General features: G+C 42.5%; 1 protein-coding gene across 1 annotated transcript; it reads right to left on the bottom strand.

Moving 5' to 3' along the window:
- Positions 1-323: 323 nt before the first annotated feature.
- lrrc38b (leucine rich repeat containing 38b) lies at positions 324-12,262 on the bottom strand. The gene is made up of 2 exons (XM_076096717.1): positions 11,635-12,262; positions 324-574 (listed from the first exon to the last, which is right to left on the bottom strand). Exons 1-2 carry the CDS (start codon positions 12,260-12,262, stop codon positions 324-326), a joined length of 879 nt encoding a protein of 292 aa, XP_075952832.1.
- Positions 12,263-13,375: the final 1,113 nt, after the last annotated feature.

The raw sequence follows: 13,375 nt of genomic DNA, 5'->3' as shown, positions 1-13,375 counted from the left end.
ATCTATGTAGACCTACAACATTGAGCCAAGAGCCAGCAGCCATAAAAGACGACTACAGGCTGTCACAGCCAAAAATACGATCTCTATAATATCATTTTGCAAGTGGAGCAGGGCACCTGCTAATTTTTATTGGGACTTTGGCTCATGTCCTGTGTTACCATATTTCATGTGCAAAGGAAACAACTGCAACCGTACCAGGGCGAGATCCTACCGTTGAACAGTGCTGGATATGCACCAGGGAGGAGACAGCATGAAACTTGTCGCACAGTCTGCGTTGTCCTCTCATTGTTTGAAGTACCAGGACCACGCGGGGCCCTTAAAGTTCAACCCTCCTCACTCTCCTCCTCGTCACCCTTGGTGCCTTTGCTCCAGCGCTGGAAGCAATGAACGGTTGAAGCCAGGAAGAAGCTTGTCATGATGGCCACCACGGACACGGAGATGCCAGAGAAAATGATGATGAGCAGGTCTGTCAGAGTCAGTGTGGCCTGGCACTCGCGGAAGCTGTCCTTGGAGAGCTGGGTCAGGGAAACACGTCTGCCATCCATGGGGAGGGAGCACTCCATGCCCTCCACCCCTGCATTGAAACCGGAAATGCGATTAGACAGATTTACTAGACGTGCAGCGAATAATGTCACATTTATGGACATTTTAGATAAATGTGTTTGCACGGCAGCCACTCAGAAATGACATCATACAAGCACACAGTGCTGCTGCATATATGTGCTCCACAAATGTACGAAGACATTTATTTCCCTCAAGATAATTTAATGTGATGCATATGCATATATGCTCATCAGAGACGCAGCTCGCACCTGATCAGAGCTCTGGTGATTGGAGATAGAGTGCGTATTTTGTAAGGCATCTTGTTTGCGCTCAAGTATTTAATTCAGAAAGTGTTGTGTTGTAAAAGATGTGAATTCAACACGACAATGCAGTTGTTTGTCCTAAGAGTGGGAGCTGATTTAATAACGGTAAGGTCAATCAGAAGTCTTCACTTACGAGATGGAGTTGCACTGTGTATACGATACACCCACCCACAGCATGACTGCAGGTTATGTGGAAATTAAGTTGAACTACTAAGAAACTCTGAAGCGCAGTGAAACTGTAAATGTATAGTCTATTGCCAAGTACATATCTATATACAGAATATTTTAAATCACGTCATTTGTACTGTTAGAGAGGCTTTATTTGTGCCCTTATATGTCTGTAGTGCAGTGTGAGCTGCCCTGGGAGTTATTGTTTCTTTGAGAACAAGACTAATTTTTTTGCATGTTTTGTTCATAGTTTGGAAAATGGAATGAACAACCATTTAATTAATTTTAAGTTCAGCCGCACAAGGCACATCTTTGAGAATTCACTTCCCAATCAACTCCTGGTTGCATCTCAGAAATGTACTGACATATCAGTTAAAAGTCTGAGACAGGGGCACCTTGACCAGAGTCATCTCACAATGAAAGTACAATAAATCACAGAGTGCTGTTCTCCGTGTCCCGGTCACTTTCACCTAGTTTTTTGTTCGGTGATCATTTTAATGGGAGAGGATGGTGGACCTTTTGTACTTCAAGGGTGCAAGTCTTCCAGTGTGTCTTCTCCTCCAACTCATGACTACAAATGAGATGGAGCCTGGATCATTAGGTAGTTTGAACACTGCTACATGTTATAGTCTGGTCACTGATACCACCGCTGAAGCTGCAGTTGACGGAGTTCACTTTCACAAGCTTACAGACTCTTTGATTCAACTTGTTTAACTGACAATTTTGTTAACCTTCGAGTTTGATTTAAAGAGCTCATTAGAGACGCAACACCAATCTATGACGCTTACTGCACTGCAAGCACTTCACACCATAATCCATGCAGCCAGTAACTTCCTTCATATTTGCACTGACTGTATGGAAAAACTAGATATATTGATGTGAATGTTCGGTTATAGGTGGGTAGAGATGAATGTGGGTGGCTGCTTCCACTGATACTGCACATGCAAATGCACACGCTTGGCAGTACATCAATTCTGAGTCTTTGCTCAACAGTCAGCACAATTCGCAACATGCTTTGTTATAATACAAAAATGTTATGGCTTCTCTTCTCTTATTTGATTTGCTACAAAACATTCTGAATTGAAACTGTGTTTAAATGAGTCATCAGTTATTACAGCAAAGAGAATAATAGAAATATATTATGATAAATAAACTCCAAGAATAAAATAACAATGAAATAATGTGCTTGCAGTCCCTTGATATGTAAAGAAAAAAGCCTGAACCAGCTTCAAAAGTTTTAAGTGACAATGGAAAAAGAAATAATGGACATTAGTGAAGGCATGGAATTGGTTTCCATGCTCCTCCGTTTGACTCTCTACAGTATTAATTAGGGTTGTAACTGAACTCTTTAAGAGCTTGATAAAAGTGACACTAATCCCTTAATACAAGATACAGATTCTCACATTTCCTAAAACATCCAATTAGTGGACACGAGATACACACACACACACACACACACACACACACACACACACACACGCCCACATCAAAAAGCCAATTCAAGTTGTTTTTATTATATCACATTTGATCTTAACATATATCATTTTGAAATGATTCTGCCTGTTTTGTAGACTTATTTCTGATGAAGGTCTGTGTGACCAAAAGCTTTGACAATAAACTATTTGTGTATTATTACAGTAAGTATTTGCAATGGAGCGCGGGGATGTTTTGATCTCTTTTGATTCTCAATTCTTTGCATCCAGCACCTTCTTGACTTGTGGCTGTGTGCGTTGGCTCTGAACATTCGTTGCGAGACTTCAATTTCAACCATGATAAATTGCTCAGTCGAGCGTTTCAACAGAATTGCATTGCCAGGCAACAGCTTGGGTCAATGTTGTCTTCCTGTCATCAGATGTCATTCACCATAGAAATAGAATGGGAGTAGAACGGGCAGTCCCATTCAAATCAACGTAGCAAGATCGCCAGAGCGGCGGCCATGTTCATGCGTACCTTTGAGACTGTTGTAGCAGGCTAACTTCCGTATAAACTAAACCAATGTGCAGCAAGTCGTGAACTTACTGAGGTGAGGTTTTGCCAGTAATACCTGAAATAAGCAGTGGAGTAACTTTACGAAGCAGAGAGAGCCAGAGTAAATGAGTCAATAGATAGATGGTACTGATGGGGGGCCATTGTACACATTTCCTTTAACAATGTGTTCAATTCCCAAGTCATCTTCACAATTTTTGACACGAGCTGAGCTTTTGAATAAAGCAACTGCATGCTGTAAATGCTCCGCAGAAAACTCAGGCAACTTGGACTTTTCCAGAGACAAAAGCTAAAACTGGCCGCTTCAGATAGGTCAATACAGGTTTATTCAGACAGAGAGTATAAGAAGATGATGTGTTAAAACCAAAATGTAAGTATGACCCTAAATATTAGCATGTCCCTTTATACGAGATGGTTAATCTGTGACAGTTATAAAGCGAAAATGTTTTGTTTCAAATCTAATATTCAGAGAATGGTGTTGCTTACTAACCATATGGCTCACACTTTGTAGACAGCAGTGCAGTTTCCAAATCACATTTTGACTCAGCAGGGTGTTTAGGGAGAGAGTTGTTTTGTTATTTTGTTGTTTTTTTCTGCGACACTTGCAACTTCTCTCACAGCATTTTGTGGATGGTGGTTGTTGGACCTTGGGCTTTATATAAAAAAGCAACGTGTGATTATTGTTCTACTGGTTGCTATATACGGTAACTCCAGAGATATACGAGATATATCCCTCGAGAAAGTAATTCAAGTTGCAAATAGGTTATTCAGAAAGTGGCAGAAACTGACAGAATGCACTGACCTCGTTGTAATCAATTCCAGTTAGCAGTTTACGTGGAAAAAAACACAAATTTCATCTTTAGTGTCACATAATGACAAAGAAAACGTTGAATACAATATACTGGAGCTCCTATCCTGTCTTTCTGTGCCTGTGATGAATAGATGATTCATATTCACAGTCAGAGATCAGAGACAGTCCTGTCTGGTCTTGCCTGTCCGACATGCTTGATTAATAGCATCTGCGACTAAAACTATCCCGGTGAACTAAAGGATACAGGATAATTACATATATTATAATCAATACGGCGTTAGTGGTCAGGACAATGGTGGACAAAGGTTTGATTCTTTTTATTGGTAATAGTAACACAATTAGCTCGATATGAGCACACCATCCCAGAAGTTGCACTTTGGGTATCTGAAATATATATGCACATATATATTTTGTCATATATTTGTCATTTATTTGAATACAATTACACATTGACTGTACCCTATAGTAAAATACACAGGGTTTGCAGGAAGAGATAGTGGCTTTTTACTGTTGCAGTTATGAACTCAAACTGCACAATAGGGCACACCGGCTTATTACACTGCCTGACAAAAGGGGGATTACTGAACAGCTGTGGTATTTGTCCCAAAGTGGAATCCTCTGGAACAAACAGCATGATTATAGTTTCTCGGTATTACAGCTTGTCGGGGACAAGATATGCACATCTTTCACTGAGGGAGGGCATCCAGACTTAACGAATGTGACCTCAGATTAGAGACATAGGACACTAAAACTTATGGAAGTGCTTCCTTGTTTTTCTGACTGTTGGCTGCTTTTTGTCCAACAAAAATCTGTATTTAAACACAGCCTAACCTACTACAGCTCTGAAAACGCTTATGCCAGGTCAGCCTGGTATTTTTGACACTTATATCTTCCACTTAGCAAACACAATTATCAGAATGGCAACAAACTGGCAACAAAATGACTGCAGTCAAATCCATTACTGTACAATCAATTCAGCCTATTAAAAATGAGCTATTTTGATGGTTTTACAAATCACTACAAAAATATCAAACAATACAAATAGCAAATTTACGCACACTTTCCATTAACCTTGTGTAACTACAAGGCTAACAAACTGCTACTGTATCATATAATAATGTGCTCCCAAATCCAAATAAAGGGAGGTTAAACTAGTTTCCCCATCCTGCCAGTACTGTGTGAGTTAAGTATTACCATACTAAATGGCTAAAAGCCACAAAGTATATATTGACAAGTTACTTAAATGTTTCAATACATCATCTTCTGCTAATTCTAGCTCTACAACATGTGTTTTTAGTCATATGCTATTCCTCGTTCCAACTTGTGTCTTCAATACACACTGGACTTAAAGCTGCCAGTAGGACTCAAGAAATAGCAGCCCAAAGTAAGATAATAAATGTAAGCTGACTGACACATGTTAGTTTGCTAAAATGTACATCTACGACCCTCAAACACACACGTTTTTGGCGCCAACAGTTTGGGAATTTTGGCAAGGCATCCATCTCTTTTAATATTGTCAGCTGTTTACACTCAGAGAACGTTTGGTATTATAAAACGGATATAAAAGGATGGACATTTTGGTTGACTTTGAACATTTATGTAACGTGATATAGAAATAGTTTAATAGAGCAAGCTTAAGAGAGACAGGGACAACAGAAAGAGAGTTGACAGCAGTCTATAAGGTAGGAGAGACACTAACCTTGTTTGCTGCTTATACCTGTAACTTTATTTGCTACCGATTTCCTTCAATGTAATTCTGTGTGTGGAACTACAGCTGCAGGCTTGGCTCTGTGTAATGTGATGTCCAGGGATTTTATGAATGGGTCAAATGCAGGTTGAGCATGTGCTTGTAGGTTTCCTGCAAGTCCAAGTCTCTTCAGCAAAAAACCTTTAATGAAAGCTGTTAATTTGAATAATTTAGACCTCATCCCACTGACTGTGGCAGAGACAACCTTGATGCATAAACTTCAAAAAACAGAAACAGAAAATAAAACCCACTGGATAAAACATAAATAAATAAAATAAAAATAATAACAATACAAATAATTATATTTATATTAATATTAATAATGTTGTTATTATTATAATAACAATCAGCACCCACATTTTCAGCACACACATATACACGAATAAATACCACAGCTAAAAAGGACTTTATAGTTTCGTGCTCATAAAGTATCTCCGTGGACGGCAGTTTTTAATAAAAGCCAGATGTCAATATTTCGGAGTTCATAAACACCCCCAAACACCACTGTGATCACCAAAGTGTGGCCAGAGCAGCCACTGTGATGTAACACAAATCATGCCCTCACACTCTCAGGTATGTCGGCCCACACAGCTATGTTACATTCCTGGCGCGCGGGGCAGTTGATGGATTACATTCAGGATTACAGCCAGCCGAGGGGATAGGCTATCTGCCGTCTCAGCCGTGATTGATCTACCTCGCTGTGACAGTCTGATATTGGAGGCTTGTATCTCCTCCCTCCCTCAACACCACACATGTCTGTCCAGATTGATCTCTGGACCAAGGCAGAATCTCCACAATCTCACATCTGCCGACTCCTGCAGGAGTCGGCATTCATGCTTAAAGTCTTCTCTTGTTCCCAAAAACCACCAGTGTCTAGACACTAAATAATCCAGTTGGGATAATGACTCGCAGAGCTGTCCCCTCTCTGTGCCACTCAGGTCCAATTCTAAAGAACCAGGCGGACATAATTACAGAGAGATAGAAGAATTATTCAGTTTGCGATCACAGAGGAAGAAAGAGTCTGAGGGGAAATCTGAAGGGAAAATGATGTGAGATTCATACAAGAAGAGGGCAAGAGTAGGAGTCGGAGAGGAACAGAATGTGTGTTGCGAATGCACAGAATGACAAGCATCCGTGTGACAGTGAGGCGAGGGTGAATCATTCAGGAGGGAATTCCTTCTGTGTGGAGACTCACTGACATCCACGCACCATGTGGGCATGCTCAGAACGTCTCATCACCAAAGCAACAAATTCACACATATGAGCTAATTCCCAAACATGAGAGAGACATGTTAAAACGTGAATAGGTGTATATTTCACATTTTTAATCAATAAAAAACACTTAACTATTCATTATGATGAAAGTGCTAAATATGCATGTCTAAGCAAGTTGGGCCTCGCACTCGACTACACACTGGCAGAGAGGAGAGTATCCATCATCCACGACGCTGCACACTGCCTGTGAAATAAACCCTATTGGCTTTTCACCTTTTATTTCTGACACTGGCAGATTATCCCTCTCTGCTTCTGTACACGCAGCAGCTGATACTATCACACTGTGTAATTCCGTCCACCTATCCACACTCTGCTCAACCTTGCCAGCTCTCGCTCTCTCTCTCTCATCCCAACTTTAAATAAGCATCAAATTAGGTCAAGATAAAATAAGCCGTCAGCCTGTGTTAATGAAACAAAGTTTCTCATCACGCACTCGTAAAGATAGAGCAAGTAATATTACGTGGGGCTGCGTGGCATCACGTGTGTGACATGTAGTGCTGCTTGTATTTTCAGAGGCGCCCCTGCTGTGCGCTAACAGGTCTCTGGGGAGAAACTCAATAGGCTGCAAGGGTAAAAAAAAAAAAATCAGACTTTGACCCCGTCACATGAACTGCCACGTTGTAGTGACACTGTGCAGGTCATGGCAAGTGTTGATGGAAATGCCAAGCTGGGCTTCAGTCTGAGTCTCTCATGGGAGTTGGCCTGCCTTGCCCTGTAGGCAGGTCTGGCTCCAATTACCCCGGCCAGTGTGCCACAGAACTGTGTCTCTCTGAATTATGCATGGCCTTTGTTCATCCTTAACCCAAGAGCACTGGAGACAGCAGTGGATCATGTTTACACTCATTCCGCAATTGAAACATTTATGAGCCTGATTAGTGGTTTAAAAACCTATACGTCTGTCTGATCCTTCGCAGCTCAAAATAAATACCTGACGCGCAGAGGTAGATAGATATGTTCTTTCTTTACTGTCCAGAATTTTAAAGAGTTTTCCACCCACTCATCATGCTGACCTGCAGTAATCAAACTCATGCAAACAGAAGAGTGTGCAGCTTTGCGAACTTGAAATCACAGGGGAAATCAGGGAGTGAAAAATGGAATGGGAATTGGGTTTACAGCACGGGCTCTGCAGCTGCTATAATATGCAGGCCATCGCAGAGGGAACCATGGATGTGTATCTCAGGAGGACTTCTAAAATAGCAGTACAGTTCTGTCTGTGTTTTATTGACTATTTTTTAAATTAGTTTAAGATTCTGTTTAATTATTCTGCTGGTCACTGAAAGTTCTGAAATCCTGACGTCAGACAGATGAACGCTATGTTGAGGAAATCTATGTGCACCCCTTCTTTTAGCTGGTTAGATGATTCCCAATGCCTGTACTTTGTCCTAATGATGCTTTAATGGTCAAATGAAACCTGTGTCCCAAATCCATTCTACATTCATAATAAACATTTGTTACAAAGAGTATAGAAGACATGAATATAGTATTTAGTACTAAAAGGAAATGATGAAAGACGTAGGCCATACATCAGATGCTGCTTTGGAACACTACTGTCTTTTAGGTTTAATTTAACGACAGCAAAAGTTGTTGTTTTTTAAAGATTTGATTCTTACTTCTTTCGTTTTCTAAATTGCTTTTAGAGTTTATAATTATTATATACAATGTTTCCTTAGTTTTTATGTTCTTTCAACAGACATCACCAGTTTAAACGCACCGCATCCAGAATCATATTTGAATAAGCACGGAGTTAGCAGGAATACAGGGATCGTTTGTAGCAGCTTCAGCCGCTCTGTGTTTTGAAGTTAAGTGGAGCTCTTGGCTTTCAGAGAGGACACATTCACTGAATATTTAAAATGTCATTTTCTGGCGCGATCAATGATTTGTTGTATGATGAATCAGACATGAGGATGCAACACCCACACGGACGGAAAAAGCACACTGATGTACATTTTAAAGAGTAATTCATGTTTCTCCGATTGATTGCTTCTATGATGAATGAGATATTAAGCTGAAGCACCCACACTCATGGTGTCGGTTGGAGTCGATACATATTGAAAAGCTTATCAAGTCGACCCCATTCACTAATGAGTGCCCATCTGTTATTTTGTAACCACTTCCAACACAGCGTTCCAGGGAATAGGTCAACGCATTTTTCCACGATGGAGAGCTCAGTCATTCTGTTAATGAGGTCTGGCAGTACGACGCCTGAATGTGTGAACCAGCCGTGTTTGTAAGTTTGCACTTAGGGGGACGAAGGCAACGGTAGCATGCGACTTGCTCTAATCCTCCCTGATACCTTGTGTTTATTTAACAGCGGCCTGTGCAACACTACAGCACAAATGTCCCTGCAGAACTCAAAATAGTAGTGGAAGAGTCGAGTCAAAACCGCTATTTGAGAGTTGGTTAGGACGTCTTACATTTTGATCATTTTGTTTACAAACTAGAAGTCGACCGGCGGCGACAGATTGTAATATTAGCAAACAGAGATGCACCATATTCCATTGTCGATAGCTTGTTGTCATACTTTGCCTGACTGTAAAAATAGAGCAACTATTCTATATATAGTACACAAAAACTTGTTTTAAAAGATCATTTTCGGTTCATTGGTATGTTTTTGTCCTCTCTGACCTGTTACAGAACAAAGTTTCATTACCTTCGAAGAGAAGAATAATCATTATTCCTTTTGCTAAAATGTTGTTTGTCATCCAATTCCCCTGCATCATTAGCACCACAAAGTACATTCCAGACACCTTTTTTAATGGCCAATGAAAATGATACAATAACACAAAAGACTTAATGTAGACTGCTTCAGATGTCCCATACACTTCAGATGTCCCGTACAAATACGTGTGCTCTGTCAAAGCCGGTGGACTCGTCTCTGGGGTCGTAAAGCAAACGCCACTGATGGGGATGTAAGAGCTGCATATGAAGTGAGATACACATTACTGACTCAATTTCAGAATGTGTGATCGCTGGGGCCAGTTGGTAGCCGCGCCAGCAGCTTGGCCAGGCCTTTTCGGCTTCTTCTTTGTTGTTGTCTGCCTGGCCAGCGCTGCTGATGCAATTCATTATGCCTAACAGTTTGACGACACTTAGAACCTGTGATTAATGCATTTGCAGCACGTTACCAGGGGGAATTAGGTGTTCTTGCCAGTTTATCAACTTTGCTTCCTCACAGGCCCAAACTTGTCTGCTTTCGGGGGAAATGGAGGAAGCCCGTAGAGGAAAGCAGAAGCAGCATCAGTGGCATAGAACACCATGACCTAAATGTGTATAGGAAGTTTGCTTTGGAGTTGTCAGCAAAAGCTAAACAGTTTTAAAGAGAGTTGAAGTAAAGCTTTTGTGACGCAGAGTAAGATTTTAATTTAAATTTGCAAATTGGAAAAATCTTTTGCATAATGTCAATACAATAGTTTACTCCACTGCTTTTCATGCTTTGGACAAAAACTGTTCTTTGTACATACAGGTCAACATCTCACACCCCCAACAACCTTGGAACACTGTCAGATATAAACGTGCCCACTCCTAATCTGTACACCTTTATACACAACACCCGAACATTGTGTACTGTATTTACAAACTGATGCACCTTGAACAGCCATGGGCATATGTCCACAATCATATCAAATTCTCAGATTACAATAAATCACGTCATACGTCAAATCTGCACTCTGGTCTGAATATGATAACAGCACAAGCTACTCGTCATGTGTGGCTGAACCGTCCAATCTGTTTATGTGTCCTTACTCTGCTCCCACATGCTGGCTTGCACTTGAGATAAGTGCTGTCTGTGTCCTTCTGTAAGGGCACTCATGGTAATATACATATGGCTGACCTTCAGTCAAACCATGTATGGTCTCCTCTGGAAAAAACACTATAATGATTTGTGAATACATTGCTAAATAAGGTGTCTAAGATTCTCAACATGAATAATATTTGCAGAGAGTGTGAGGGTTTGTGTTTTATATCTCGCAACCTTTTTAGAATTCAACAGCTTGTGATGTTGAGACCAATCAGCTCCATGTAAGCAGATCGTACCCGCAGAAGAATACTTCTACATGGACATGGCGATCCCCTTTGTCTTGTGTTGTTCCTCAGATAAACATGCACACGTTCACTTGAGCACACCAAAACTTCAGCCCTGTTATCTAACTCTACCCTCAGGCCGAATCACAGTCTTTAGTATGGGCCTAAAAATTCACATGGATAGAGTGGAGAAGGGGTTGGATTTCCATTGGTGTAGGAAGAAAATAATTGATGATATTGCTGAATTATAGCGTCGACCAAATGGCTGATATTACATAAATACGTATTATATAAATATAAGCCGCAAATGGATCGATACAACGCAGGATAGAGGTCAATGTTTATATGCATGGTGAAACGTGGTACCAGAGAAACTGCAAGCAAAGATGCCCTAATTAATATGAGTTGATTTGTTTCTTGTTCCAGTTTAGACGACACATTTTGAATTTCCCTGCTCTGTATTTTGAAATAAATCAAATTCAAAAACAAAGCATCCTTTCACTTTAAAACCAGTGATATTGTCTCATATTACATAGTCAGTCTCACACATTATATGAGAAGGCAGGGGAGGAAGAAAGAGACAAAATTAGAACAAGGGAGGGGGAGGGGGGTTCCCTCTCCTACAGGGCAAACATAAATAGACCGGAGCAGTGTTTTTGCATTGGATTTGTAATAATACCGTTGTATGTTGTGCTCAGATACGCATTATTTGGGTTAAGCACATGGAAAGCAAATGCTTCTTAGATGCTGCTACTTACCGTTTGGAAGCTTGTGACTGTTCTCCATCAGCCATGCGAACAGGTTGGCAAAGTTGCAATTGCACACCCAGGGGTTGCCCTCTAGCCTCACCGCCCGCAGGGAGGGCAACTGACTCAGTGCCCCCACCTGTAGCGTAGACAGTGCATTACGCTCCAGTTCCAGCTCTCTCAGAGAGGTGAGGCCAAGGAAGGCATCCTCGTTCACCATGCTCAGATACGGGTTGTTGCCCAGCCGTAGTTTGATCAGGCTCCGAGACTCCCCAAAAGTCCCCTTGGGGATTTCAGTCAGGTTGTTGCTGCCCAGGTCCAGGAAGACCAGCCTGGAGGAGGTGCTGAGAGTCCCCGGTTCTATGTGGGAGAGGGAGTTGTTCCGGAGGTCCAGGTAGACCAGGTCGCTGTACAGAACCAGGAAGTCCGAGGGGATGCGGGGTATCCAGTTGTCGGCCAGCAACAGCCTGCGCACATCCAAGGGGATCTCATTGGGTAGCCGGGTCAGCCCGCGGCCGCTGCAGTCGACAGTGTGAGGATCTGGGCACTTGCAGTTTGCTGGGCAGTTTTCCCCCCGGGTCCATAAGACAGAGGACAGCAAGATGAGGATAAGTTGGAGCCAGCGGACACATGGCAACATGGTCGAGGGGGTGAAATGAATTAAGGGGGAAAGAGGCTTGGGGTAAGGGTGAATAGGAGAGGGAGGGCGGGGGTAGAGAACAAGAGGGTGAGGGTCAGAGGGCAGGAGATCAGGACAAGGGAGGGGAAGGGGAAAGTGAAGAGGGGTTGATGGGGATCAATCCTCGCGAAGGAACATCCTGCCGTTGTAGAGATGGAAATCTGGAAGGGCTCAGGAACTGTGAGGAGGCAGAGCAGCGGCAAAAACTGTTTTCCGGGAGGTCATGTAACAAGCTGCTTGGATGGAACGGCAGACTGCCCTCTTTGAAGGAGCAAAGAGAGGGAGATAGTAAGCAGTGGGGAGCGGGAGAGCAAGAAAGACGGAGCTCAACAGAGAGGGGAGGGCTCGAGAGAGGTAAATAGACACGAGCGAGCCGGGAGTGATGAGAAGCCAGGGGCACAGACAAGGGAGAGGGGGGTTGAGGAGGGGGCTCTGTCCGCCACGCTACCCCACAGTTGATCTGGCAGCAGTGACTGACGAAGACAATGAGGTCTCCGACACAAAAGGATATATGAAGCTGTGATTCAAGCATGACAAGCGAAGAGCAACATCATTGCATCCCTCCATTAGTCCCAGGTCCCTGTGCAGACGGTCTGAAACGAGAGAGAGAGAAGCTCACGCAACATCGTTCAAGTGTGCGGTAAGGTTACCCCCCCCCCCCCCCCCCTATTATTCCCTCTCTATCTCCCCAATGCCCTGCAACATGCTGTGAGAGCACAGCACGGCTCGACGTCGCTCTGTCCAGCGCCGTATCAAGGCTGTGTTGCCGTGCAGAGGGAATGCAAATGTCCAGGCAGGAGCCTCGTGGATGTAGATCGCAGTGCTGAGCTGCACACAGCCATGCCAGTCCAACGAATGCCTCCGAATGTACCACGGTTTATCTCATGCCCTCTCCCCTCTCCTTATTTCCAGGGAGGCGTGCCTGAACCATGCTGTCAACATGTGATGTCACTTCCCACAGTGTGAAGAAATGACGATTGGTTGTATCTGGAAAGATCTGAACGATGGAAGACATTTCTGATGCTGTCACTTTATTATGTCCTTAGACTACTACTTTAAGAACTGCATTCTATT

Source organism: Anarhichas minor, unplaced genomic scaffold, assembly GCF_050575085.1.
Source record: "Anarhichas minor isolate MPS153535 unplaced genomic scaffold, ASM5057508v1 ptg000023l, whole genome shotgun sequence".
In the NCBI taxonomy this organism is placed as follows: domain Eukaryota; kingdom Metazoa; phylum Chordata; class Actinopteri; order Perciformes; family Anarhichadidae; genus Anarhichas; species Anarhichas minor.
The sequence above is the reverse complement of the archived record's forward strand: the minus strand, read 5'-3'. Positions and strand labels throughout refer to the sequence as shown.

What these genes read in the sequence shown, in the direction of transcription:
- lrrc38b (XM_076096717.1), bottom strand. Translation starts at nt 12,262, where the DNA reads ATGTTGCCATGTGTCCGCTGGCTCCAACTTATCCTCATCTTGCTGTCC. An exon ending in CAGTCACAAGCTTCCAAACG is followed by an intron (nt 575 to 11,634) that starts GTAAGTAGCAGC and finishes GTTTCAATGCAG; the next exon opens with GGGTGGAGGGCATGGAGTGC.